This window comes from Hordeum vulgare, chromosome 5H, assembly GCF_904849725.1.
Source record: "Hordeum vulgare subsp. vulgare chromosome 5H, MorexV3_pseudomolecules_assembly, whole genome shotgun sequence".
NCBI classification, from domain to species: Eukaryota; Viridiplantae; Streptophyta; class Magnoliopsida; order Poales; family Poaceae; genus Hordeum; species Hordeum vulgare.
The window spans coordinates 518,788,224-518,813,379 of NC_058522.1; the positions used below are offsets into that span (position 1 = coordinate 518,788,224).

Below are 25,156 nucleotides of genomic sequence, written 5' to 3' on the forward strand. Positions count from 1 at the left end.
ATTATCTATTACAACATGATCATCTCATACATCCAATATATCACATCACATCCTTGGCCATATCACATCACAAGTATACCCTGCAAAAACAAGTTAGACGTCCTCTAATTTTGTTGTTGCATGTTTTACGTGGTGACCATGGGTATCTAGTAGGATCGCATCTTACTTACGCAAACACCACAACGAAGATATATGAGTTGCTATTTAACCTCATCCAAGGACCTCCTTGGTCAAATCCGATTAAACTAAAGTTGGAGAAACTGACACCCGCCAGTCATCTTTGGGCAACGGAGTTACTCGTAGCGATGAAACCAGTCTCTCGTAAGCGTACGAGTAATGTCGGTCCGAGCCGCTTCGATCCAACAATACCGCGGAATCAAGAAAAGATTAAGGAGGGCAGCAAAACGCACATCACCGCCCACAAAAACTTTTGTGTTCTACTCGAGAAGACATCTACGCATGAACCTAGCTCATGATGCCACTGTTGGGGAACGTCGCATGGGAAACAAAAATTTTCCTACGCGCACGAAGACCTATCATGGTGATGTCCATCTACGAGAGGGGATGTGTGATCTACGTACCCTTGTAGACCGTACAGCAGAAGCATTAGTGAATGCGGTTGATGTAGTGGAACGTCCTCACGTCCCTCGATCCGCCCCGCGAACCGTCCCGCGATCAGTCCCACGATCTAGTGCCGAACGGACGGCACCTCCGCGTTCAGCACACGTACAGCTCGACGATGATCTCGGCCTTCTTGATCCAGCAAGAGAGACGGAGAGGTAGAAGAGTTCTCCGGCAGCCTGACGGCGCTCCAGAGGTTGGTGATGATCTCGTCTCAGCAGGGCTCCGCCCGAGCTCCGCAGAAACGCGATCTAGAGGTAAAACGGTGGAGATATGTGGTCGGGCTGCCGTGGCAAAGTTGTGTCAAATCAGCCCTAAAACCTCTGTATATATAGGGGGAAGAGGGGGAGCCTTGCCTTGGGGTCCAAGGACCCCTAAGGGTTTCGGCTGAGCCAAGGGGGGCAGCCCTCCCCTTCCAAACCGAGTCCAACTAGGTTTGGAAGGAGGAGTCCTTCCCCCTTTTCCCACCTCCCCTTTTTTTCTTTTCTCTTTGATTTTTCTTCCTATGGCGCATAGGGCTCTTTTGGGCTGTCCCACCAGCCCACTAAGGGCTGGTGCACCACCTCCAATGCCTATGGGCTTCCCCGGGGTGGGTTGCCCCCCCCCCCCCCCCCCCGGCGAACTCCCGGAACCCATTCGTCATTCCCGGTACATTCCCGGTAACTTCGAAAACCTTCCGGTAATCAAATGAGGTCATCCTATATATCAATCTTCGTTTCCGGACCATTCCGGAAACCCTCGTGATGTCCGTGATCTCATCCGGGACTCCGAACAACATTCGGTAACCAACCATATAACTCAAATACGCATAAAACAACGTCGAACCTTAAGTGTGCAGACCCTGCGGGTTCGAGAACTATGTAAACATGACCCGAGAGACTCCTCGGTCAATATCCAATAGTGGGACCTGGATGCCCATATTGGATCCTACATATTCTACGAAGATCTTATCGTTTGAACCTCAGTGCCAAGGATTCATATAATCCCGTATGTCATTCCCTTTGTCCTTCGGTATGTTACTTGCCCGAGATTCGATCGTCAGTATCCGTATACCTATTTCAATCTCGTTTACCGGCAAGTCTCTTTACTCGCTCCGTAATACAAGATCCCGCAACTTACACTAAGTCACATTGCTTGCAAGGCTTGTGTGTGATGTTGTATTACCGAGTGGGCCCCGAGATACCTCTCCGTCACACGGAGTGACAAATCCCAGTCTCGATCCATACTAACTCAACGAACACCTTCGGAGATACCTGTAGAGCATCTTTATAGTCACCCAGTTACGTTGCGACGTTTGATACACACAAAGTATTCCTCCGGTGTTAGTGAGTTATATGATCTCATGGTCATAGGAACAAATACTTGACACGCAGAAAACAGTAGCAACAAAATGACACGATCAACATGCTACGTCTATTAGTTTGGGTCTAGTCCATCACGTGATTCTCCTAATGACGTGATACAGTTATCAAGCAACAACACCTTGTTCATAATCAGAAGACACTGACTATCTTTGATCAACTGGCTAGCCAACTAGAGGCTTGCTAGGGACAGTGTTTTGTCTATGTATCCACACATGTAAATGAGTCTTCATTCAATATAATTATAGCATGGATAATAAACGATTATCTTGATACAGGAATTATAATAATAACTATATTTATTATTGCCTCTAGGGCATAATTCCAACAGACTCAAATGGCTGCATCAACTACAAATTCTATAAGGCTAGATGTAGAAGACTCAACACTGCATATCAACGCTATCAAAGCTCGACTATTATAATATCTCATGAATAATAATAACCCACATAAAAGTACACATTTCAGAAGTGACAGCATCAATGTAATAAAACACCAGCAAAACTCTTCACAAGACAATAAAGAAAACTGTAAGAGCTATCCATAGAACTATGGAGTAAATCAATTTGTTAATCAATCATTTCTATTTTGAACCAAATCAAACATGCAGACTCAAATGGCAGCATTCTGGTCTAGGAATAGGTACGAATCATCAAACTCTAGAAGGAAATAAGGCATCACATATTTTAAAGGGAGAACCTTCTATCTAGAACTAATGCAGCACCAAATCAATTATAAATCATAACTGACATTTGAAGCTGTTGACTAAAGGACTACACATATATAGGAAGAGAACCATGACTGACAAAATAATTAATCTGTCCTATCCTTATTTGTTGTCTCTGTGTAAGTAGGACAATTAATATGGATAGTAGAGAGTAGACAATTTCAGAATTCCTGATACATGATAATGATTCTTGTTGTATACCTTGATGAAGCCAATGTCCTTGGTGTTGTTGCGGAAACACTGCCTGCAACACATCAGCCCATACTTCCTGATCAGTCCATGCGAGTTTCCGCAGACCCGGCTGCCAAAAATAACAAACGTTGGGGTCAGTACAATTACTCATATGCATACTCGTTGAAGACAATGACATCAGGGATCGAATGGTACTCCAGAGAAGTGCTTGTGAAGTCAAACAAGTTAAACTATTGAGGAAATTCTAGCAGGATTTTTCTAGTTCTAGTCGCATTACACATTTGTGAAGCTAGTTGCACATCACAAGAAGCTTTGAATGGTTTCAGCAAGATATACTGATAAGGAAAACCAAAAGCCCATACCTGACCACGTCTTCCCGAGGGTCCTCTCAGGCTCCGGCCGCTGCCGATTGAAGAACCCATCGCCATCTAGGAGGCCGCCATGGGAATTGGGGAAACTTGACTGCGAGCAGCAGGAGACCACCGAGATCCACCTCCCATGGAACCGCCTCTTGTTGGATGGCCGGAGACGGGAGGGCCGCTGACTCCCATGGGCCATGGCCAGTAGGGAAAAAATCATGGGGGGGAGGATGTTGCGCTGCTGAGAGGGATTCATATGATGAGACACTGTTCCTAGTTTATGATTCATTTGGGAAAAAATCATGGGGCGAGCGTGGCGAGCGGCGGGGGGAGCGGCGCAGCGCAGCGGGGCGAGTGCGGCGAGCGACGGGGGGAGCGGCGCGGCGCGGCGGGGCGGCCTGGCGAGCGGCGCGGGCCGGCGAGCGAGGCGAGCGGCGGGGGGAGCGGAATATCTCAAAGTAGCAGGAATATCTCAAAGTAGATAAGAACTACAATATCTTAAATTTAGATCATTTAACACCAACAATCCTCTTTTCGAAAAAACACTACAATATCTCAAAGTAGCAGGAATATCCATTTAACCCATTGTAATTACGTGGGATAACTGTATAAGAAATCAGTGAACATAACTACAGTTCTAAACTATTGACAAAAGAACGCAAATTTAGCATAATTGAAGAAGTATCACTAAGTATGTACGCCAAATTGTTCACCTTAGTATCAGGTTGCTTGTGGAAATTATTCACGAACTAAAAGCACTATAATCTACATATTCAGTTGTTATCCAAAGAAATGGGCAAAAGCAAACTCTATGTCTACATGCGTGAATATAACTATTACATATTTCCAATTGATATGAGTTACTTTTTCTATACCGACAATAATCGTTGTGGCGCGTTTGGCGCTTTGTACTTTTATTTTTGTTGGTCTCAAATTGATGTACTCGGTTCAAACTATTTTTACCTTATTCAAATAAAAGACTGTATGCATCACTCGATGCAGAGGCCGGAGCGATGCCTCCTTTTCTAAAAAAAAATACCGACAATAATCCCTTCATTGTCACGTTGTGTTCCAATCTTCTCCTCCGTGCTGCAGCCAATTACAAAAGTACAGTTATTCATGTCAATCCCCACTACACAGGCAGTTTGTTCTGAATGCAAGAACTAAAAAGGCCAAATTCTAAACCCAGCCAGGATAGTAAAAGTAACAAGAATAATATAGCACTGTTCACCGAACAAATCGTGGGAAAGCATGCTCAGGGTCGAGCCGCCTCCTCTAATGCCCTGCTTAGGCACAGAAGAAGATAAGAACTAACGTTACACCAAACTAAATTGTGAAGTACAGATGAGGCGGAGAACCAATCCGTCAACATGTTTAATGCCGCTCTAGGTGGTTGTTTCTGACCATGTCTAACTCTATCTCAATTAGCTACGAACAGAGTGTCAACACTTTTCAAGTTCAGAAGTGAAATATCTAGTAAGTTAATAAATTATTTGAAGTTTTACATATGATCCACATCAAGAGGACACTTTGAACTTCTAACCACAGCTCATCATATCCACTAACTTTTACCGCACTTTTGGGCAACCTGGTTGTATATGTGGTACAGGCATGCTATGTGTACCATTCAACTAAAAAAACCAAGTCATGTTAGAAATTTATTCCACCAAGCACAAATATTATATGATGAATTGGACATCAAACATTTATGCGAGTTCAGAACAAACTGAGGTATTGTGACATTACTTGTTTAGTATGACCAATGTTGCTTGTGCTCACCATGACTCGGTGGTCAGCACGCCAGATGGCTCCCCGTCGATGGCCCTCACCTTCGCATATATCTACAACCAATCAACATGGTGGGTAGATGTTAGTGGTAACAACCGAACTAACGGTCGTATCGCTGCATCTAGCAGACTGGTCAGTTTCCTTGATGGGATTGTAGAGGTCACCGAGCCAAAAACATGTGAAATAAGATTGATAAAATTCAGACCAGCGACCAAAATATCTTTAGTTCCTGGCTTTAGGACTTTATAATCACCACATAATTTTGTGAGCCCTTCAACCTAGCTACATGAACACGAATGTAAATAAAGTTACCTCAATACTTTGATGCTAGATTGAAGAAAGCTTACAAAAGCTCTCAGCGGAAAAAATGTGATACTGAAGAATATGTCATTGGCAATGGATCAATGTATTTGTATACACTTATCAATGGCTGGTGCAACTCTTCACACCTAAGGAACATGTGGTGCTCCGTGTTGCATGAATGGAAATTGATGCAGAATGCATGAAACACAAAATCATACAGGAAGATGGGTATGAAGACCACCTAGTTTACCATTGTGTTGTTGAAGACCTGGAGGTGCCTCTTGAGAATGACCTGCTCATCTCTCCTGTCGTATGAAGAGGAGGAGGTCAGGGAGGCATGGTATAGCAAGGACGGCAGCCATCGATGATGAGAGGAGCCTCGGTGTGGTGAACGGGTTAGTGTCGTCGACGAGGACGGCAGCGTCCAGGAAGTCGCGACCATGGTTCATCTGCAAACAAAAGGCGCTCTGAATCATCTCCACAACTCGAGTGATTTCAAGAAAGGGAGGCGACCAAAATCCAGTTTCAATCTCCGGCTAACACGAGGCAGGAATCCGGCCTCAGCCAAGCAACACAAACAGCAGGCCAAGATTTGGAAAAGCAAGCAAATACCAATCTTGCGCCCGAGTGTAGCACGGGGGGATTTGAAAAAAAGAGAGGGGGAAATAGATGGATTTGTGCAGCAGGAGGCGACTCAGTCGAGGGGCTCGAGCCCCGGATAGAACAGGAGTGGTGCAGCGGCGGCCGTACCTTGCCCCCGCGTCCTGCACCTCGCCGTTGTACCAGGCCGAGGGCAGAGGCGGTCGGTGTCCCGCGCCTCGTCGTTGTCCTGCTTTTGTCCGGCGCCCTTGTCCTGGATCTCGGGCGACCGATGCCACGGCGCTGCGCTGACCGCCGGATGCGGGTGGGTGGCAACCGGTGCGGCGGCGCTGAGAGGCGGTTGCGGGGCCGAGCGGGTGGCGACCTGCGGGGGCGAGCGAGTGGGGAGACGGGGCCGAGAATCCCGTGATGGTGGTGGCTGGATGGTCCCGTGATTACAGGGGACGTTGCTAGGCATTTTCTCCTCTCTTTTTTTCTTGCGTGATTGGAAGTTTCGTTGGTGGAGTATGTTCAGCCAATTGTAATTGCTAAGTACACTCAGCAGACGGTGGATTAACAGGGTTGTTAGATTAAGATCTGTGAGATTAATCGTGGGATGCTGATTGGTTGTTTTTTTGTGGGGCGTTTGATGGGGTGTCTGTAGTGTAATTCTTGTTTAATTGTTTAATAGTATAGATATAGTAGGCAGTAGCAACAAGATCAATTAAAGTAAAGCGGGCGCCTCCTTGCAGCGAGCGCGTTTGACATGATGAACATGTGGTTTCTCAAAAAAAAATAGAATAGGTTGGTTTCTTAAAAAAAAAATAGAATAGGTTGCCGCAAAAAGTTAATAAAAAGCGACCACGCTGGGACTCGAACCCAGAATCTCCCGCTCCGGAGGCGAGCGCCTTATCCATTAGGCCACGCGGTCATATTGTTGTTCCTTCCTAATACAATTTACATGTATCGAGCGAGCACTGATCTTTTAAGCATCCACGCCTACATTCATTCTGCCAGAATTGCTTTGGATTCTTGGAAGCCCAACTAATGAAATATTACCAGGACATAAATTACCAAAAGCATGTAACCTACTCCCTCAATTCCTAAATATAAGACCTTCCAATATAAGTGAATGTACACTCTAAAATATGTCTATATACATTCATATGTAGTCTATATTAAAAGTTCTTATACTCCCTCTGTCCGAAAATACTTATCCTAGAAATGAATAAAATGGATGTATCTATAACTAAAACAAGTCTAGATACATGCTATTTCCGGACGGAGGGAGTAGTAGTAACAATTCTAGACTATCGGTTTCCAGACCATTATTTTTAAAGATCCAGCAAATTGCTGGCTTCAATTAGATTTAGCAGAAAGCAGGATAAACAACATGGGGAGGATCCCAAGATCAAAGAAAAAGAAAAAGGCAACCCTATTGACTGCAGAACAAAACTAGACTTACAACACTTACACTCCCAGACGAAAAATCACAAAGGTGCCACAACGTTTTCTATGCCGAAGAAACTGCAGACTAATAAGAGTAATAAATATAATAAATCCCATTACAGCTTGCCAGTCATATATCAAGCTTCCAGTGAACAGAAAACTCCTGTTAATGAACACCTAAACAAAAGAATTACCATTGTACGGTTGCCATTATATCCTAGAAGCAAAGCTACAGGATGCTGCAACTCAGCCAAGATCCATGCTAAGGCAAGGCAACAGTACAGTCATCACTTTATCGAAAAACAGTACAATCATCAGTTCGCAAAGAGAGAGGAAACTACGTGGCCACGTGGCTATTCCCTCTTGGCGGCGATCTTGGTCCCGGGCCTCGCCGGTGCCGAGAAGAGCGGGGTGTGCCTGTGGTGCCTGATCACCATGACCATCACAAAGGTGTTGGCGGCCAGGAACACGAGACCCGCGGCCCAGAGCTGCACGAAGACGTTCTGCCCCTTGAACTCCAGCAGGTAGGCCCACATCAGCCAGTGCAGCTGGCACCCCATCCACACCAGCACGCAGGCCAGGCCCTTCCACCTCAGCTTCATGCCGGTCCAGGGGAGGATGAGGGGCAGCAGGCAGAAGAACCACACGAAGTACTGCGCCGTCATCACCTGCTCGTCAGCAGAGTGGCGGTTGTTAGTATATCAGCATACTGTAGTAATTTCACACAAACAGGAGGTATCTGAGTTATTACCTTGTTGAAGGCGACAAATGCGACTGTTTGGAGAAACATGCAGAACGGAAGATCCCTGGAGAAGCGTATGATGAGTGCAAACTGCACGATCAGCTGCGGAAGGAACGAAGCGAGCCTCTGTATGCTTGAGAACCCTTGCTGGTGGTGCAGATATATGTGATAGAAGTAAATCGAGAAATTGTGCCTTGGATCAGTCCGTGTGAGATGGTAAAGTAGTGCTTCATTTAGAAACTCCCACCCATAGAGATAGAAGAAAACACCGGTCCAAGCAAAGAACATAGATCCCGAGAACAACCCAAACAGGATAGTATCTCGTGTTATGAGGCTACTGAGAAAATTCCATAGAGTGGCCAAGACTGATGTTGGCTCTTCCACAATTTCACTGGCTTTATCACTTCGGAGCTGTTGCTTGGAACTCCATTGCGTAAGGACAGGCCTACCAGCAGGACCAACATATTTCTTGCCAAGAACTATGACAAAGGGGATTGCATATATAATTGGGTATATTCTGAAGTGCACAATCAACCCATACCAGAATGCTGCCTGCAGCACTCTACCTGTAGTAGATAAACAAACTGTAAGACGGGCATGCAAAATATTTATTAACAACAATTCTATATTTTTTAATCCTCTTACTACATGTCACTGCAAATACTACTCTTAGTAAATTGTCCATACTTATCATGCAAGTAAGCTCCACAGAAAATGATCTGCAAGCTATCTGGTAAGTTGCAAGCAAGCAAACCATTTCCCTGACAACTTTCACTTCACAAACTAGATTATGAAGCTGAATGTCTGCCTAAACGCATCGGTTCAAGCAAATGAAGAAACAGGACAAAGGACAATGTGATGACAATATTAAGATATTAATCAAAAGAAAACCTGAATTCTGAAGCAAAGTTACTTGAGCTGTTGAGCACCAAGTACTAATGACTTTCAAGGAGAAACATCGGACTGGTACAGAGGAGGCTAGAACTATGTATAAGAAGCAAATTATTCGGTATAATTTGGTCTTGTAATTGGGGTGCTAGACAAACTACATTTGTGCAAAAGTGATAGAAATCTAGTACAATTTTCTTGGATTATGGGTACATCTCCCTTGTTCTGAGAGGTTATTACCATCATGTATTTCATTGCATAAGCAACACCCAACTTTGTAAAATGCAGTCTGCCAATATTTTGTGGGTCCAATAAGTTAAATCCTCCTTACATGAAAGTTTAAATTCCATTACTTCACAAAAATTGATTGGTGAACAAAACTGAAGAAAAGACTAAACGGAAGATACTTTATAGACCAAAGATAAACTAAATGTGCATAACATCATTGCGACTTTCAGACCAATTATATCCCAACTCAAATTCGATGAGAAATATTCCTAGTTTTGACATGTAAGAATCAGCAGATCAACAAGCATACAGAGCTACAGTAGTTCATAAAGGTAGCAGCTATTACTGAACGGAACTCAAAAAAAAAAAAAAGGATTCAGAGCTTACACCCTTCATCAAGCAGATGAGGATCCAGAGCACGGCGGCGCAGACGATGGGCTCGCAGTTCCCTCTTGTGCCAATGGTGAAGGTGAAGGGGTTGAAGAGCCAGGCCACCACGCACCAGACCCGCGCCTTCGCCGGGACCCCCCGCAGCTCGAGAATGGCGTCTATGAACAGCCCGACGAGCAAATCTGCACGGCAAAAACGTCAAACATGGAGAGAAATTCGACAATGACTAAAGGGGCAGCGTGCGGGCGAGCGGTGGCGGGGGTGGGGCACCTGCGGCGGAGAAGAGGAGCTTGCCCCATGCGGGGTGGAGGAGCGAGTTGGGGAGGAGGAGGAAGGCGAGGAGCGGGGAGTAGCGGTAGGTGGCGCGCTCGAACGGGGATCCCCCCGCGGCGACGGCGGCCGCCGCGTCGGAGAAGACGAGGTAGTCCACGTCCGTGTAGCGCACCTCGAGGTGCGCGTCCTGCCACTCCCCGTACGCCACCAGCGCCAGCCGCAGCGCCGCCGACGCCGCCATCACCCGCCACCGCAGCGCCGCCGTCGCCATCGCAGATTTCGCGGCCCCGGCTTCCACCTCGCGCGGGCAGTTTGGTAATTCTGGGGTCAGGAGAATCCCAGCCGTCGGATCGCCAACGGGCGGCTGTGGTCGCGCTTAACGCTGACGGATGCGGGATGTGGGCCTACGTCGCGTCACACACCCCCACCCCCACCCCCAGCGAGGAGGAGGATCCCAACCCGCCTCTCTTTTCCTCCTCCACCCGCCGACGAGCGCCACCATGGCGTCGCCGCCGACCGCCGCCGCAATCCGGCACCCGGGCGTCCACGCAGGCCGCGCCCCCCTGCCGCGCCACGCCGGCGTCCCCTACCCCTGCTCCGCCCTCCCGTTCAGGTAATACCGCGGCCTGGATGGCTGGATCTTTCCCCTTCCTCTCTGCGTCTTGTAGTTCTTGGAAGCCTCCATTCTGTTTTGATGTGGATGGTGGAATTGCGCTCTTGGAGGACCGCCCATCGCGGCTCGTTGGGGCGGATTGGGTTGTCGATTCGCCGGCGCCCGGATGAATACCTTGCTTGCTTCACTGACTATGTTGGTTGTAGTTAGTTAATCAGGTTAACCGTGCATCGACATCTGAAAAAGGGGATACTGTTTGTAATGCGATTGAGTCAATTGTGCGTCGTAGCCTGCGGTTCTGCCTTTCCTTGAATTGAGTTGGGTTTTTTTAGTATCAAATGAGCCATGGTAGTAATATCTTGCATATGTTCTTGCTTAGGCAGGTTAGGCGTGCTGTCGTCGAGGAAGTCCCGTGTGGCCGTGTCGGCCACTAGGAGCCCCGGTTTGGGCAATGCAGGGAACCTGCGCGAGGTACGGTCTTGCAAGGACGCTGGGATCCTGATGTAGCTTAGTTGGATTGTTGCCATGCCACGGAGTTTGCATTGGTGAATGGCGTTTTCTTTTGATCGTGCTGCAGGGTTCGAACTTGTCTAAGAACTGGGATTTGGGCAGACAGATTGGTGATGAGCACGGTGTTCTTATAGAATGCAGGGATGTGCACAAGTCCTTTGGGGACAAGCATGTCCTGCAAGGCGTCAGCTTCAAGGTGAGTCCTCGTATGAGCTTCCGCTTCTTGCTGATTCTTTTGGTTCAGTACCTGTTGGGCATTATTTCGAACCAACTGTTTGTTCTTGGGTGATTTTAGATGGTCTTTTCAAATCAATCTTATGATGCAATGCATGCTTTGTAACTAGACAAAGAATGTATGTGAGCCATGCTGTATTTCTGTTACCTTGTGTGGTCTAGTCACTAGTTCTCTTACATAGCTCGTATTATCCACAAAGCAGGCACGCTGCATCTTGGTTACCAGTTTAAGTTATTTCACGAGAATTTTTGGGTCACGTTGGCTTTTACTCTGCAATTTCACTTATGATCCAAAATATTATTATGTAGATTAGACACGGTGAAGCTGTTGGAATAATCGGTCCTTCGGGAACTGGCAAATCAACTATTTTGAAGGTTATGGCGGGCCTTCTAGCTCCCGACAAGGTTGTCCCATTTTCTTACTTTATCCCTGCTATATACTAGTAGTATGGTTTTGGGAAAGTACACTTTTGATGTGATACTAACTGGCATTGGTCATGGCTATGTTGCAACGTATGAGCAGGGCGAGGTGTTCATCTGCGGAAAGAAAAGACAGGGCTTAGTTAGTGATGAGGATATATCAGGTCTCCGGATTGGCTTGGTATACTTCCTAATTGTACCCATGCATTCGTGGAATGGAATGGCATGATTAACTTCTCATCCTGATTTTCATGAAAATTTAAGCAAAATTCGTTATGCAGGTATTTCAAAGTGCGGCATTGTTTGATTCTCTCAATGTTCGTGAAAACGTTGGATTTCTTTTGTAAGGAACTTGCTTTCCAGTTTCCTTGACCGTACTTCGTTTTCAAGACTGATCTGATGTCTGTTTCCTGTGGTCTATTCTTTTAGATATGAAAACTCCAACTTGTCTGAGGAGCGAATAGGTGAACTAGTTACAGAAACATTGGCTGCAGTAGGGCTAAAGGTAAGTTCAGCTTTTATCTTACTACTTAAGTTAACCTTTTACTCGAGTGAAAGGCATTGCAGTTGTAAACATCTTTCCCTGGAATATTGCTTCATATTTGTATATGATGCCTCTGTTTTCTGTGTAATTCAGATAAAACATAGTTGAAGTATTCTAGGTTATTGTTATTAGCTTTGATACCAGAAGAGCATTAGTCTCCTGCTAGTACTTAATTGTAATGCAGATTTTCATATAATGTCTGCAGGATGTTGAGGAGCGAATGCCATCTGAATTGTCCGGTGGTATGAAAAAGCGTGTAGCTCTTGCTCGTTCAATAATAAATGATGAATCACAAGAAACAATAGTGCCAGAGGTATGCTCTTGTCAGTTGTAAGCTAATCTCATCAGTTCACTCATTATTATTACCGAATCACCAGAAGCATTTCTGAAACACCAGGAGATTTAACAACTTAGCTTGCTATTTAATTGTCTTCATGAACTTAGTCAATTGTCTTTCTTCTGTCAGGCTCTTTTATACGATGAACCTACTGCTGGGCTCGACCCTATTGCATCCACTGTCGTTGAAGACCTTATACGTTCCATGCACGTGACAGGGAAGGATGCTCTTGGTAAGCCGGGAAAGATAGCATCGTATGCAGTTGTCACTCATCAGCATAGCACAATAAGAAGAGCTGTCGATAGGTATTGGCAGGAATTGTTTGATTCCTCTGTGCTTTGGAACTTTCTGTTTGTTAAATGTTAGGCTGAGGACCATGTTTTTTCATGTCCAGGTTGTTGTTTCTCCATGAGGGAAAGATAGTTTGGGAAGGGATGACGGAGGAATTCACGACATCGACGAATCCCATTGTACAGCAGGTAATGTAGTTGATGCCTCAACTTGCTGGAACCTTGTTTCGGAGGTATTCGTTCTCAGTAGGTTTTGTCTTACCATGTGGTTATTTTGATATCTGCAGTTTGCCTCTGGCAGCCTGGATGGTCCAATTCGATACTTCTGATGATTTATCCAACTGCTCTGTCGAATATTTGACGCATTCCTATGCCAGCCTCCACAATGCAGAGAGGCATCTACAATACTTCAGCCAAGATATATGAGCGGTGCCTTTGGGCCCATCTGGCGATAGATGGTGTTATTCAGCAACTAATAGATGCGTTCAGACACGCAAGAATTGTAACTCTATTTATTGGGCCTTAGGTGAATAAACAGCAAAACCAGCTTATTGATTTAGATGCTCTGTTGTCGAGTTTGGGGTCGATGTAAATGTCATTCTGACGCAGAGCAGCTCCTTGAATCCCTCATTTCTTTGTAAACTTTCATGGCCAATGATTTGTTATGTGATATTGATTTGTATTGTGCTCAAATATTGTCAAAACCATTGAGCAATGTCACCTGCTGTGTGAAAACCACCAAAGTGAACCTATTTAATTTTCTTGAGGAACCAAATAAACTTGACCAACAGGGGGAAAAGCCCCTACTGATTTTTAATTAAGAAGGAAATGTGAGACCCGCCTTAGAACCTAGGTTCGAACCCACACCGGCTAGGAGGCACCACTGCACTCTGAACACCGAGTTGAGAGCTCATCCACAAACCAGGAAGGAAATCACAGATGAATTCTCCTGTGCGTATTAACATCTTGTGATCTTTCAGAAAGGAGTTGCGATGCCGTTACAAAAACCAGAATGAACGAATGAACGCACAGATTAGAACGCCTTGTAGTTTCAGTTCAGATGATCCTGCCATCAAATGTTGTCATGGAGTATGCACAAGATCAAGGAAACCATCCCAGAAATACAAGTCACATCTTAACATGCCACTCTTAGCAATCACCATGCAAGTGTAGTAAAAATAAACTTCAGGCATGATATCAGAAATGCTAAATTTGAAAGCTGGTAACTATTCGTGAACCAGCCAAGGAAGCAAAATTGGGAATATATCATACACAAATTCAGTGCAACTCATGAACTATTTAAGACAAAGTTCTTCTGGCACGAGTATACTGAGGTTATACCATTGATCTGGGGAAAGAACAGTACAAATGAGTTAGACCAGCATTTGAAGCTTTATTTGCCAGAAATTCCGACATGAAACAGCCCATTCCTGGCTCCTTGTCATTACAGTGTTTGAAGGTACGTGCCCAGTCACAGCAATTGCTTTGTTGGTACCAGAACTGCTACTCCTATAACCAAACCAAAATAACAGGAGGAAACCATCAGCTTGAAACCAGTGTGGCAGCGGCACTGGAGGCCCTCCTTGCAATCACAATCCTCAAGCCTACTCAAGTAAAACAAAAGTATGAATTAGTATGTGAAACAGCATAGGCAATCACAATATTGAATATTTTACTGTGCATACATGCTCAGATCAAACTATTCGTACAACATTATGGTATGCCGGCAACTAACTCCATTAGGGCCCATTTGGAAAGCATGATTCTACCACGGACACTAAATATTTCTGTGGCTATATATCTAGAAATAATGTTTATGGTTGACATTTCACGCAAGTAACCCATGGGTACAAGCAACTTTCTCCTGTCAAAATGGCATGACCATTATCCCAGTGATTGACATGAGATCAGCAGCCCCACTGATACAAACATTCTGCTGTTAAAATCATGTCTGATGCCAGTGGTTATAGATATGGAAAACTAGCCCACCGATAGGGAAGAGCATGACTCCATTTGTTTTCCATGCTTCAATGGGCAATATTATTGATCAAAGTTGGCAACTGGACAAGGTCTATATGAAGAAAATGTAAATAGTTTGTCTCTGTGTGTGTGTGTGTGTGCGCGCCACTTTGTGTTACTGTTTACTGTAAGATACGGCGACTTCTACACGTGCTGCGGTTCCCTGAGGTGCAAAGAATATTTCGCACAGCCGCAAAGAACCATATAGAACTGTATATTTCGACTAGAGAACTAGAGAGACAGATATTTGATCTGGTTTCAGCCTGCAACTATCAATGGCCGCATCTATCTATCTAAATATCTCCTATAGCCCCACATAGCAATGCTGAAAACAATGTCACACATATTAACAGAGCAGTCATCAAGTATGAACAATGCAGCCATCTAGACTAAGACCTATATACAGGGAAGGGCACGGCACCTCCATCTATTAATAACAGTACACTGGATTCTCAACAATCTGCTATCTCGCAGAAGCAGAGCCGGGTAAAGATCGTCTAAACATGTGAAATGTGCTACAAACATGATCATATGGACTTCACATCATCCCCCCTCTCCCATCTTATGCATGGAGGATAGGAAATCAACTAAAATTCAAAATGCTGAAACTAGTGCGCGGGGCGTCGGGTTTTCACCGGGATCCAGGCGCGGCGGTGGCTCAGGTCTGGCGGCGGAGGCGCTTCCGGAGCTTGCGGAGCTTGTGCTTGTTCATCTTGCGCTTCCGCTTCTTCTTGACGCTGTCCGCCCACACCTCCGCCTCATTCGCCTCCCCTCCGTCCTCGCGCGCGTGAAGGTCGCCCCCTGCTCTCGGGACGTCGACGAGGGACGGGTATACGTGCACGGCGGGATGGAAGGCGAACAGGAGGTCCCGGAGCTTCGGGTCCGGGGCCGGGGAGCCCGGGAAAGGAGGCGCCGGGGGCTGTGGCTGCGGGTGGAGATGCGGCGTCAGGTGGGGGAGGAGCGGGACGGGGACGGGGAGCGGCGGCGGGTTGCAGAGGGGGAGGGGGAGGGGGAGGCGCAGGCGCAGGAGGAGCCTGCGGGCCGGGGCGGCGGCGGCCATGGATGGATGGGAGATCCGCGGGGAGGTGGAGGCGGCTTGGATGCGAGGGTTTGGGATGGTCGGTCGGTTTGGGCCGGAGCCGGTGCGGCTAAGCCGAGCTTCCCACCCCACACTGGGACCGGACCCGAGCTCAGTCTTTCGGCGTCACCGGACCAAAACCTAATTAAGGTCAATCAAGTGAAATGAAATACTCCCTCCGTTCTAAAATATAAGACCTTTTAGAGCAATGTGGCGTTTTGGTGGCCGAGCATCGTGCAGGCCGGAATCTCGCGCCGTGCAATGAAGCGTCGCGATGTGTGCGTGCCCGTTTCCACGCGGATATACGGGAACTGCTAACGTTGAAATACAAGGGTACCGTCTCTGCTGTGCTAGCGTTGTACGTGGGCCGCGTATGTAACTGCCGTACGCAAGCACGTCATGTGCTGCTGGGCTGATTTAAAAACAATACATGTAATTGGTGGGGCGGTGGGCTGTTGCGGTATTAACTCTGGGTCCATGGATGTGGCACCGCTGAGGGCTTAACTTGGGGCCCCTGCTTCTTCCTCCCCTAGTCAGGGAACACATCCCCTTTCCCGTGGTAGCTGTGCGGAGCGGCAATTCGCCATGGATGGCCTCGAGTTTTTCTTTGAGGAAGCGGAATCAGGGTGAGGAAAACAAAATCTGCTATCCTTTTTTTCTATTGCACTTGAATCGTACATAACTAAATCTTCTACTACTTGATTTTCTCTGCTTTTTGATTCATGATTCTTCTTCTCCCTCTTTTTGTTGGATCTGACTAGTTGTGAAACGTGTATGTGTCGCAGTCTGGTTCCTAGGGTGGATGCGGGTGATATTCTGGGCGGTGGAATAGATGTTGTGGCGTCCGTGGTTGCTTCCATCAATGAAGTTCGCGGGCGACCTTCTGATGTGATTTCTTCTGAACTCATTGACATGAGTAGCGGCAAAGATCAGATCCGATGGGAGGGCGCGAATGTTGAATCACGCCACAACGGCGGCAATGAGGTCGTTGCTGACTCAAACGATACGACGGCTCAAAATACGCCCGATGCATCTATGAGAGAGGAGGGAGATGCAGATGGTGTCGTCGTCAACAAGCTCCTGCCGGACTCGACTCGACGGTAACAAAACATACTCATTTTTTGTCATTGCTTTTCTGCTAGAGCATGGGTTGTAGCTTTCATGGAACTAGCCTGTAGCAAAAACACACACATTCGAGAGACCGTACATGGATCAGCAAGCAAAAAAGATAAAATCCTTCTTTTCACATGTTTTGATGCTATCTTCAAGACAAGTCATGAGTTCACACCCAGGTGTTAAAATGCCCTTCGAATCATAGCTTGTGATAAAAAAATGTTTATAAATGGTTAATCATTAAAATTTGATAGTTACCGTGTTCATTTTTTGTATTTGCCAGTAGAAGAAAACAGTTAACATCATTTCCTGAAATTTTTGAAGTGTTAGGATTGGCAACGCGCCAGAAGAGAGGGATGCCAATCCAAGCAGAATCCCTGCCCTTGAAGCTTCAATGCGAGCATACCTCGACAGCAAGGTCGGCGCTGTTGTTAATCCGGCGCTCGGAACTAGCTTTGACACGGTTGAAGAAGCGTATGAATTTTACAACCTATACTCATGGGAGACTGGCTTTGGCGTCAGGTATGCCAAAAGCAGGTTGAACGTCCATCGCAAAAAATGTATGCAGGAGTTTGTTTGCGCATGTGCGACGAGGATGATTCATTAATTTAGACAATAAAAATGTTTCCCTACCCCAGTACTTTTTGAGCTTATGTTCTTATATCTGGCTCCGGAAAAAATCCTCACAGGTATTTGAGAAAAGAAATGTCTCCTTCTGGTTGTGAATGTTTTCACTTTTGTTTACGCATGGTGTGAATTTTTTTCGCGTGGTGTGTGCTGACAAGGAAAAACTGTTGATTCCAGACCAAGCTCGTGCGATGGAGGTTGCCATAGAAGATGTCATGCCACACACCACACCCCGGTGGTGCAAATGGCATGTGCTAAAGAAAGCAAAAGAGAGCCTTGGGACGCTGATGGGAAACGGTAGTGAGTTCAAACAGGAATTCAATAAGATGGTCCACCACATTGTTTGTGAGAAAGAATTCGAAGATGGTTGGGCATGCATGCTTGAGAAGCCTGGTCTACAAAAAAACACATTTCTCACGCAAATATATGAGACCCGAATGAAGTGGGCTAAACCTTACTTCATGGATGTTTTTTGCACCAAGATGACGAGCACGCAGCGGAGTGAAAGTGCAAACCATTTGCTCAAAGGGTATGTGCCACCAGGATCCCCCATGCAACTTTTTATCAGGAAGTACGATAAGATGCAATTTGATAGAGATTCGGAGGAGAGTTATCAGGAGAAGAGAACAAAACTGGTAAGACCAGACAACTTATGTCTTGTCCCGTTACGAGCAATTTATCTTGCCCTGAAAACATGTCATGACGTCAACAGATATGTTCCCGCATGCTAACAATATGTTTGCACATGCAGGGTGGAGCTGTGCTGGCTCAGAACCTACCTAAATTTACACGAGGGCTATGTTTGAAAAATTTGGCGAGATGCTATGTGAGTGTAGGTCATATGTTTTGATTGAAGTTGTCAGACATGTAAAGAAGGATTCCAAGGACAAATGGTGTAAAAATGAATTCATCATTCAGGTCAACGAGCTAGCCGACGAATTCAAGTGTGAGTGCCGAATGTTTGAACATTTCGGCATGGTGTGCAGTCATGCAGTGAAGGTGCTTTTTTCTTTCTATTTTTGTTGATATGTTGTAAGTGCAAAAGAAAACAAATTACCAAAAACCACCTAACAAGAAAGGGAACAATCTTTGACACATATATGTTTTTGTATTTTTGTCCCCAGGTGATGATCCAACTTGGACTGGAAGAGGTTCCACCCAGGGACGTGCTGAAGCGTTGGACAAGGGATGCAAGGGATATACTCCCTCCAGAGTTTCTACGATACCAAACGGACCAGGGATCTCTCAAGTACTCATCACGGCGACATAACAATCTGCATCTGCTTTGCCTTGAGATTTTTAGACTGGGTGACAGTAACGTGGATGCATATGGTCTTGCGATGGAGCATCTAACAAACCTGAAAACTTTGCTGGAGCCGGTGGCTGTTGTACGTGATGGTATGGGGTTATCTGACAGAGAGATGGCAGGTGATTCCACAGTATGGGGTTATCTGACAGAGAGATGGCAGATGATTCCGCAGTATGGGGTTATCTGACAGAGAGATGGCAGGTGATTCCGCAGGTTCAACTACAGCACACAAGCAACATTTTGGTCTAAGGAAACAGGTGCAAGCTGCCTCCGAATGTTCAGACAGCTTTGGAGCGCCATCAAAGAAGAGACCAGCGGGACGTCCCACGACAAGCCGTGACAAAGCACCATACGAACAACCAACTAAAAGGAGTAGGCTCTGCTCAATCTGCCGTGGCCAAAGGCACAAGAGCACTACATGCCCGCAGCGGGGGATCTTCCAAAGGCACCGAGGAAGTCGCCTCGCTGCTCCAGGTGCAGCCTGACTGGACACAGAAGGAACACCTGCACCAACACGCCGAAAGCAGATTTCTACGGTAGATTTTATTTGGTTTTTATGCTTAAAATATGGCACTTCAAGTAATTGTGCTTTGTGTGGATGTCAGACTGATAGTAACTATTTTCACCTGTTTAGTGAATCTGAGAATCTGTAGTATTGTTTGTTGTCAGAAGAATTTAGTTGGACATGATGTGTTTCTAAATGTGAAATCTCTTGTTTGGTCCTCGAATTGTGTTGCTTTTGCTTGGTGTATCACTTAATATGCAGGCTTCCCCCAAGCATGTGAAGAAACGGTGAAATAAGTATTAAAAAATGTTGAACGAGTATTTTTGAAAAAATGCTGAATAACTATTAGAAAACGTTGACCCAGAGATATGAAAAAATGATGAACAAAATTTGAAAAAAACGGTGAATAACTTCTACCCGGCTGATGTTCGTCTCCACCTGGACCTCGCCGCAATCCGGGCACATGATGAGCGGCAGGTGCTAACTCCTTTCACTGGAACGAACTGAGGATGAAGATGAAGCTATGTCGATCTTGTTTGAGTTGGATGCACCTCCGCTCCGATGCAGAGCTATCTCTCGTATAAATACCCGGTGAGACCAAACGCAACAGTAGGATCATCAACGTTCGACCCAAACGGCTCCCTGCCATGCACATGTTGACCGAGTCAATTCCGTGCCGAGTACATGAGGCAGGAAGTGTTGCGCGCGTGAACGCGACATGCAGGTGTGCTGCATCTCGTGTGCCTGCTATGCAGCTGTGCTGCACTCAGTGTGCCTTCTAGTGTATGTGAGCCCGTAATGATTATTTAATAGCAAATACAGGCGTTGTACACCAGGTTATCTAGGAATACAGTCGCTATACGGTAGCTTTATGCACGCTAGGCACCAATCGCGCCGAGCACTGACGGGGCTGATTTCGGCCTGCAGGGTGCTCGGCCACCAAACGCCATTTTCGCTTTTAGAGATTTTATTAAAAAGCTACATAGGAAACATAATGAGTGAATCTACACTCTAAAATATGTCTATGTACATCCGTATGTAATTTATAATGCAATCTTTAAAAGGTCTTATATTTAGGAACGGTAGGAGTATATATAAGCATCCACAGCCGCAACTTGCAGATCCGGCCCCTTCAACGTTTATGAACCTGACCGGTTATTACCTCAAATAATGCATTCTATCTATAACCAAAGACCTCATATCTTATATCTTAAATTTATATAAATCATGCCACTGCTACGTCGATGCATTACATATCGTCTCACTACTCCATCACTACTAATATAACATGTTATCGGACTTCCAAAATTTGATATGTTTGGCCATGTTTGACATTAGCCACGACTGCCCTTGCCTCTCTCGAAGCCCTTGTCCTTCTCGCCGAAGTACGCATCGAGCCGGATTTGCTCGTCACCTCGGCTGTGCTCGTCATCGCTCACCTCCTCCACCTCCTTCGATGGCAGTCCGGTCATTCCACGGACCACCCGACTCTGCTCACGGGGAGGGCGCGCGTGTTCTGTCGCTGCCGTTTCTTAAAAATGCGGGCGTGGATGGTTTCCTCCTTTGCGGCCGCTCGCGCCGCCGCGTCAGCCGCCTCCGGCTCCGCCATTTCCTCTGCGAGATAGACCTCAGCGACCCTTATCCTCTCCTTCCCACGACGGGCAACACGTTACTGGTGGGACTCGAAGTCCATCGGACCGTCGCTCGGTTCCTCTAATGACATCTCCAAGCTCGTGGTCAAATCATCAGCAACTATCTAGATCGCGTAGTTCAAACGTATTTTACTATCCAACGCGGTTTTATATCGGTTCGTCGATCGGTCTGGATTTTTTGTCTTAAATTGGAAGCAAATTGGGGGAGCTTTGCGGGAGTCCGGACCACCACCACGTACAACCCGCACACCCTCGGCCCACTAAGATCCCCCTCCCAGTCACATTCACTACCACTCCATCCCTGTCGCGGATGTACCTCTCCGGCCACCATCCAAGCATTACCGGACGTCCACAGCCACCACCCATGCGCCCACTCGTCTTGTACTACGGTTTTGTCCTCCTAGGATCTGTCCACGGTCAGGTACGCTCCGTCCCCCTTTCGACGATGCCCATGGAGGACACTAGGTCTCGCAGGTATTCAGACAAATGTCATTGAGCTTCTTTTTCAAATTTCATGTCATTTTCGAGAGCAATAAGGATGGTGGGGTACTTAGCCATGGAGGATGAGTTGTTGTGAGATGCTTGTTGACGGTATCTGCGGACTTCGTAGCAGGATCATAAGGGGGCTCTTTTGGTAGTGTGTGCACTGTCTGTTTCATGTGCGAAAGCACACTGTGCCTTTCGACTGCCTTTCGACATGACATCATCGATGGTACACCATCCAGAATTCTGTCACGAAGTTTTGTGATTTGCTTGATCGCCTAGAGGCAATATGGCCAGTGCAAGCGGCAACCATGAATATCGTAAGTTTTGCTTCTTCTTGCTCTACATGTTGATTGATTCATTCACTCATTATTGCTCTACGCGTGCGTTCTGTAGCCTGAATTACAGGTCAAAGGGAAGACCCTTCACCCAGATGTATTGTTGGATGAAACTCAAGGGTAAAAGGACGTGGATGTCACCTAAAGGGGGGGGGGGTAGGCGCTTTAAAATAATTACGGTTGATGTCGAGGGAACAAGCGTGACAATGAGAGGGCGGAGCCTAGCTACGACGCAAGTGCAACACTCAGATGTATGAGTTCAGACCTCACCTGGAAGTGGTAAAGACCCTACATCTCGAGCCCAGCGAATTAGTGTTGCTTATGGAGATGTGAATACACGGTATGCTTAACCCTTGTCCAGGAGCTCGGGTGCGGCTTATATAAAGTGCACCACCACCAGCCGAGCGCCATAACTAGGGCATTAATATAAATGAAAGTAGGCGTTACTAGAAAGTGTTGTCTTAACTAGAGGCGTTACATGTAACGTTAGTCTTGACAGCAATTCACGTGAAAGTTAAAGTCCCGTAGTCGTTGCAGCCCTTCGTCGTCCACACGTTGCCCTGGTCCGAGTGCCGGTGTGCATCCCACTGATTGAAGGCTGTCTGAGTGACTTTGTATGTCCGACTGGGACTTTAGTACACTCAAATTCCATTCATTTTTAGGATATATTACATCGATTCTAATGGAATTTTATATAAAAAAACCCTAGTCTAATCATCTTCCTCATCACTCCTCGTGAGGTCGATAACCATCGCGTCGCCGTCGTCGTAGTCGTCCTCGTCACTGCTCAGAAGCTAGTCATCCTCCTCCAGCGCCACGGCATGTTGCACCGCCGCCATGGTCTGCTCTTCGTCCAAGGCCTCCTCCATAGCCGCCCGTGCGGCCTCCTCCGTCGACTTCGTCAGCGCCGCTAGCAACTCAGGCATGTCGGCGGGGTCGCCGTCCTGGTGCAACGTCGCCTGCTCCGACGGGAGCGGGACCTCCGGCGTGGCAGGTGGGGCGGCGGGCGTGGCAGGTGGGGCGGTAGGCGCGGCTGCACGATGGCGGGAATGGCCGGCCTCCCAGGGGATATCTTCGACGGGGACACCATGGGCGGGGCGCCTGAACGCCCCGACGACAGTGTCGAAGTTCTTCCCGGTTCAGTAACGGTGGCGACCTATCCTGTTGTATCGGCCACCAGGGTGTCGTCGGAGCTCCTCCCTCGACGTCGGTGGGCTGAGGGTTGGGTAGCCATCAGCGGAGATTCGCCACAGTCGTGGCAGCTTCGCCGACGGCGACTACAGCCCGAACCGAGCCAGATCTTCGGTCTGGCCAACGGTCAGGCACGACAGCCAGACGCCGCCCGACGCCACACCATTGCTGCCGGAGCCGCTCAACATGGTGGCCGCGTCGAGAAGGAAGAGAGGAGGAGGGGGTGGTGCTGGCCGCGCCGAGAAGGAAGGGAGGAGGACGGGGTGGTGCTGGCTGGGACGGGGGCCGATGTCGGTTTTATAGCCCCGCGGGGGCAGCTGAGGTGCCGGGCGGCCGAACCGCGAGCCGAACCGCGGCGTTAATGCACACGGTAGGCAAGGCGGTCGACCGGTCAGCACGTGCGGAAGCCGAGGAAGAAGTCGACGGTGCAGCGCGACAGCCGAGGAAGCAGGCTGCGGTGCGGCATCCGAGGGATAAGGCGACGGTGCCACCGCGTGGCAGGCGAGGCGGCCGGCTGGTCAGCGGGCATGGCAATCGAGAAAGAAGGCGGCGGTGCCAACGCGCGCGACAGGCGAGGAAGAAGGTGATGGTGCCAACGCGTGCGGCAACCAAGACGATGTGCGGTCAACCGCCGTGATTCGCGCCCGCGTGACGTGGGATTATTTTTTAAATAAAAAATCACCGTATACGGATACGTACGGCTGCGCGGGAGGATGGACACTTTAAAATATGCTCAATTCATCTTAATTAATATCATGTCGTAAATAGTCAAACTATATAATTCATCTATGGACAACACCCGCACGGGACATCCACATGTACGCCCTTACTCCCACAGATCATATTTGTATGGATTATGTTGTTATATTATGGTTTTTTTTTGTGAGAAGTGTGTTATATTATCTGTTCACTCAAAGAAGTACAATATTGGTCCAATTTGAAATATATTGTTGTGCGTAGCTAATATTTTTTAATTATACTTTTTTTTTCTTATTTCTCATTTTCGTATTCGGTATACCAACGATCACATCACGTTGTGTTTGGCCACACAATGATGGATGTTGTAATACGGAGAGGGTCTATAGCGGATCTCTCCATCGTCGAAGGAGCAAATCCCTGTCTTTAACTATCAAGTCCCTATTTCAATGTATGTGAAAGTTATTGTTATAATCATCATGTTACGGATAAAGTTTGATAATCCCAAAGCACACTGCCCGACACGAACACAACATTTTCATGGTCTAAGGAAGTTAAATATACATTAGCACTTGCATGATTTGTACTAGTAACATTGTGATGATGTTATCCGGAAGTACATTAAATTGGGCCTGTCAACCACCATTGTTTCACCAAAATTTCCTCCCATTGTCACTGGCATCCCTTTTTATATTAAAATGCACTCTGATCAAGAAAACGAGACCATCTTTGTTATTTATTTCCTAACACATGGACTAGTCTTAGGCCCTGTTTCTTTAAAAAGTCCTAGGACTTTTTTTAGTCCCAACTAAAAAGTCTCTAGTCCCTACATGTTTCTTTCCAAGGACTAAACATAGACTAGAGGTCATTAAATGACATATAAAAAGACCATGTTACCCCTAGTAATATACTACAAGTTATTAAATAACATGCTAAAAGTAGGGGCATTGTTGGGAAAAGAGCCAAAAAAGTCCCAAAAAGTCCCTCCCATAGGGACTTCTTCCTTTAGTCCCAACTACCCCACTTTAGTCCCTAAAAGTCCCTCCTGTTTCTTTCACATGGGACTAAAAGGGACTTTTTGTAGTCCCTACACCAAAAAGTCCCTGGAAAGAAACACCCCCTTAGTGGTGAGACTAAGGAACCACTTGGTGTTTACCTTTTCATATGCGCAACTCGGCAACTGGGTTTTTCTCTGAGTCTCATATTCAAGAACCATTGCAGTTATAACACAAAAAGTAAACATTAATTATAAACATAGAATTAAATAATAATATTTAGTATTGCCTCTAGAGTATAC

The 25,156-nt window shown here is 46.7% G+C and overlaps 3 protein-coding genes and 1 non-coding gene across 4 annotated transcripts; 1 reads left to right on the plus strand and 3 right to left on the minus strand.

The window, feature by feature from the left end:
* Positions 1 to 6,788: 6,788 nt before the first annotated feature.
* On the minus strand, positions 6,789 to 6,861 carry TRNAR-CCG. Its single transcript has one exon. It is a non-coding gene; the product is annotated as a tRNA-Arg (tRNA).
* A 597-nt stretch (positions 6,862 to 7,458) lies between these two features.
* LOC123452046 (GPI mannosyltransferase 1) lies at positions 7,459 to 10,186 on the minus strand. Its single transcript, XM_045128619.1, has 4 exons — positions 9,898 to 10,186; positions 9,627 to 9,809; positions 8,131 to 8,687; positions 7,459 to 8,047 (listed from the first exon to the last, which is right to left on the minus strand). The coding sequence occupies exons 1-4, from the start codon at positions 10,169 to 10,171 to the stop codon at positions 7,733 to 7,735; spliced, it is 1,329 nt and encodes a 442-aa protein (XP_044984554.1). The 5' UTR covers positions 10,172 to 10,186; the 3' UTR covers positions 7,459 to 7,732.
* A 126-nt stretch (positions 10,187 to 10,312) lies between these two features.
* On the plus strand, positions 10,313 to 13,541 carry LOC123452047 (protein TRIGALACTOSYLDIACYLGLYCEROL 3, chloroplastic). Its single transcript, XM_045128620.1, has 11 exons — positions 10,313 to 10,513; positions 10,897 to 10,984; positions 11,091 to 11,219; positions 11,567 to 11,662; positions 11,781 to 11,858; positions 11,959 to 12,020; positions 12,107 to 12,182; positions 12,427 to 12,534; positions 12,688 to 12,863; positions 12,953 to 13,037; positions 13,136 to 13,541. Exons 1-11 carry the CDS (start codon positions 10,401 to 10,403, stop codon positions 13,175 to 13,177), a joined length of 1,053 nt encoding a protein of 350 aa, XP_044984555.1. The 5' UTR covers positions 10,313 to 10,400; the 3' UTR covers positions 13,178 to 13,541.
* Positions 13,542 to 14,094: 553 nt separating this feature from the next.
* Positions 14,095 to 16,424, minus strand: LOC123397112 (forkhead box protein L2-like). Its single transcript, XM_045091787.1, has 3 exons — positions 16,308 to 16,424; positions 15,503 to 16,062; positions 14,095 to 14,452 (listed from the first exon to the last, which is right to left on the minus strand). Exons 1-2 carry the CDS (start codon positions 16,422 to 16,424, stop codon positions 15,526 to 15,528), a joined length of 654 nt encoding a protein of 217 aa, XP_044947722.1. The 3' UTR covers positions 14,095 to 14,452; positions 15,503 to 15,525.
* Between the last annotated feature and the right edge of the window lie 8,732 nt (positions 16,425 to 25,156).

What these genes read in the sequence shown, in the direction of transcription:
- LOC123452046 (XM_045128619.1), bottom strand. Translation starts at nt 10,171, where the DNA reads ATGGCGACGGCGGCGCTGCGGTGGCGGGTGATGGCGGCGTCGGCGGCG. An exon ending in CCTCATCTGCTTGATGAAGG is followed by an intron (nt 8,688 to 9,626) that starts GTGTAAGCTCTG and finishes TATCTACTACAG; the next exon opens with GTAGAGTGCTGCAGGCAGCA. An exon ending in CATTTGTCGCCTTCAACAAG is followed by an intron (nt 8,048 to 8,130) that starts GTAATAACTCAG and finishes GCTGACGAGCAG; the next exon opens with GTGATGACGGCGCAGTACTT.
- LOC123452047 (XM_045128620.1), top strand. Translation starts at nt 10,401, where the DNA reads ATGGCGTCGCCGCCGACCGCCGCCGCAATCCGGCACCCGGGCGTCCAC. An exon ending in ATGCAGGGAACCTGCGCGAG is followed by an intron (nt 10,985 to 11,090) that starts GTACGGTCTTGC and finishes ATCGTGCTGCAG; the next exon opens with GGTTCGAACTTGTCTAAGAA. An exon ending in GAAAACGTTGGATTTCTTTT is followed by an intron (nt 12,021 to 12,106) that starts GTAAGGAACTTG and finishes CTATTCTTTTAG; the next exon opens with ATATGAAAACTCCAACTTGT.
- LOC123397112 (XM_045091787.1), bottom strand. Translation starts at nt 16,424, where the DNA reads ATGGACCCAGAGTTAATACCGCAACAGCCCACCGCCCCACCAATTACA. An exon ending in CAGTTACATACGCGGCCCAC is followed by an intron (nt 16,063 to 16,307) that starts GTACAACGCTAG and finishes TGACGCCGAAAG; the next exon opens with ACTGAGCTCGGGTCCGGTCC.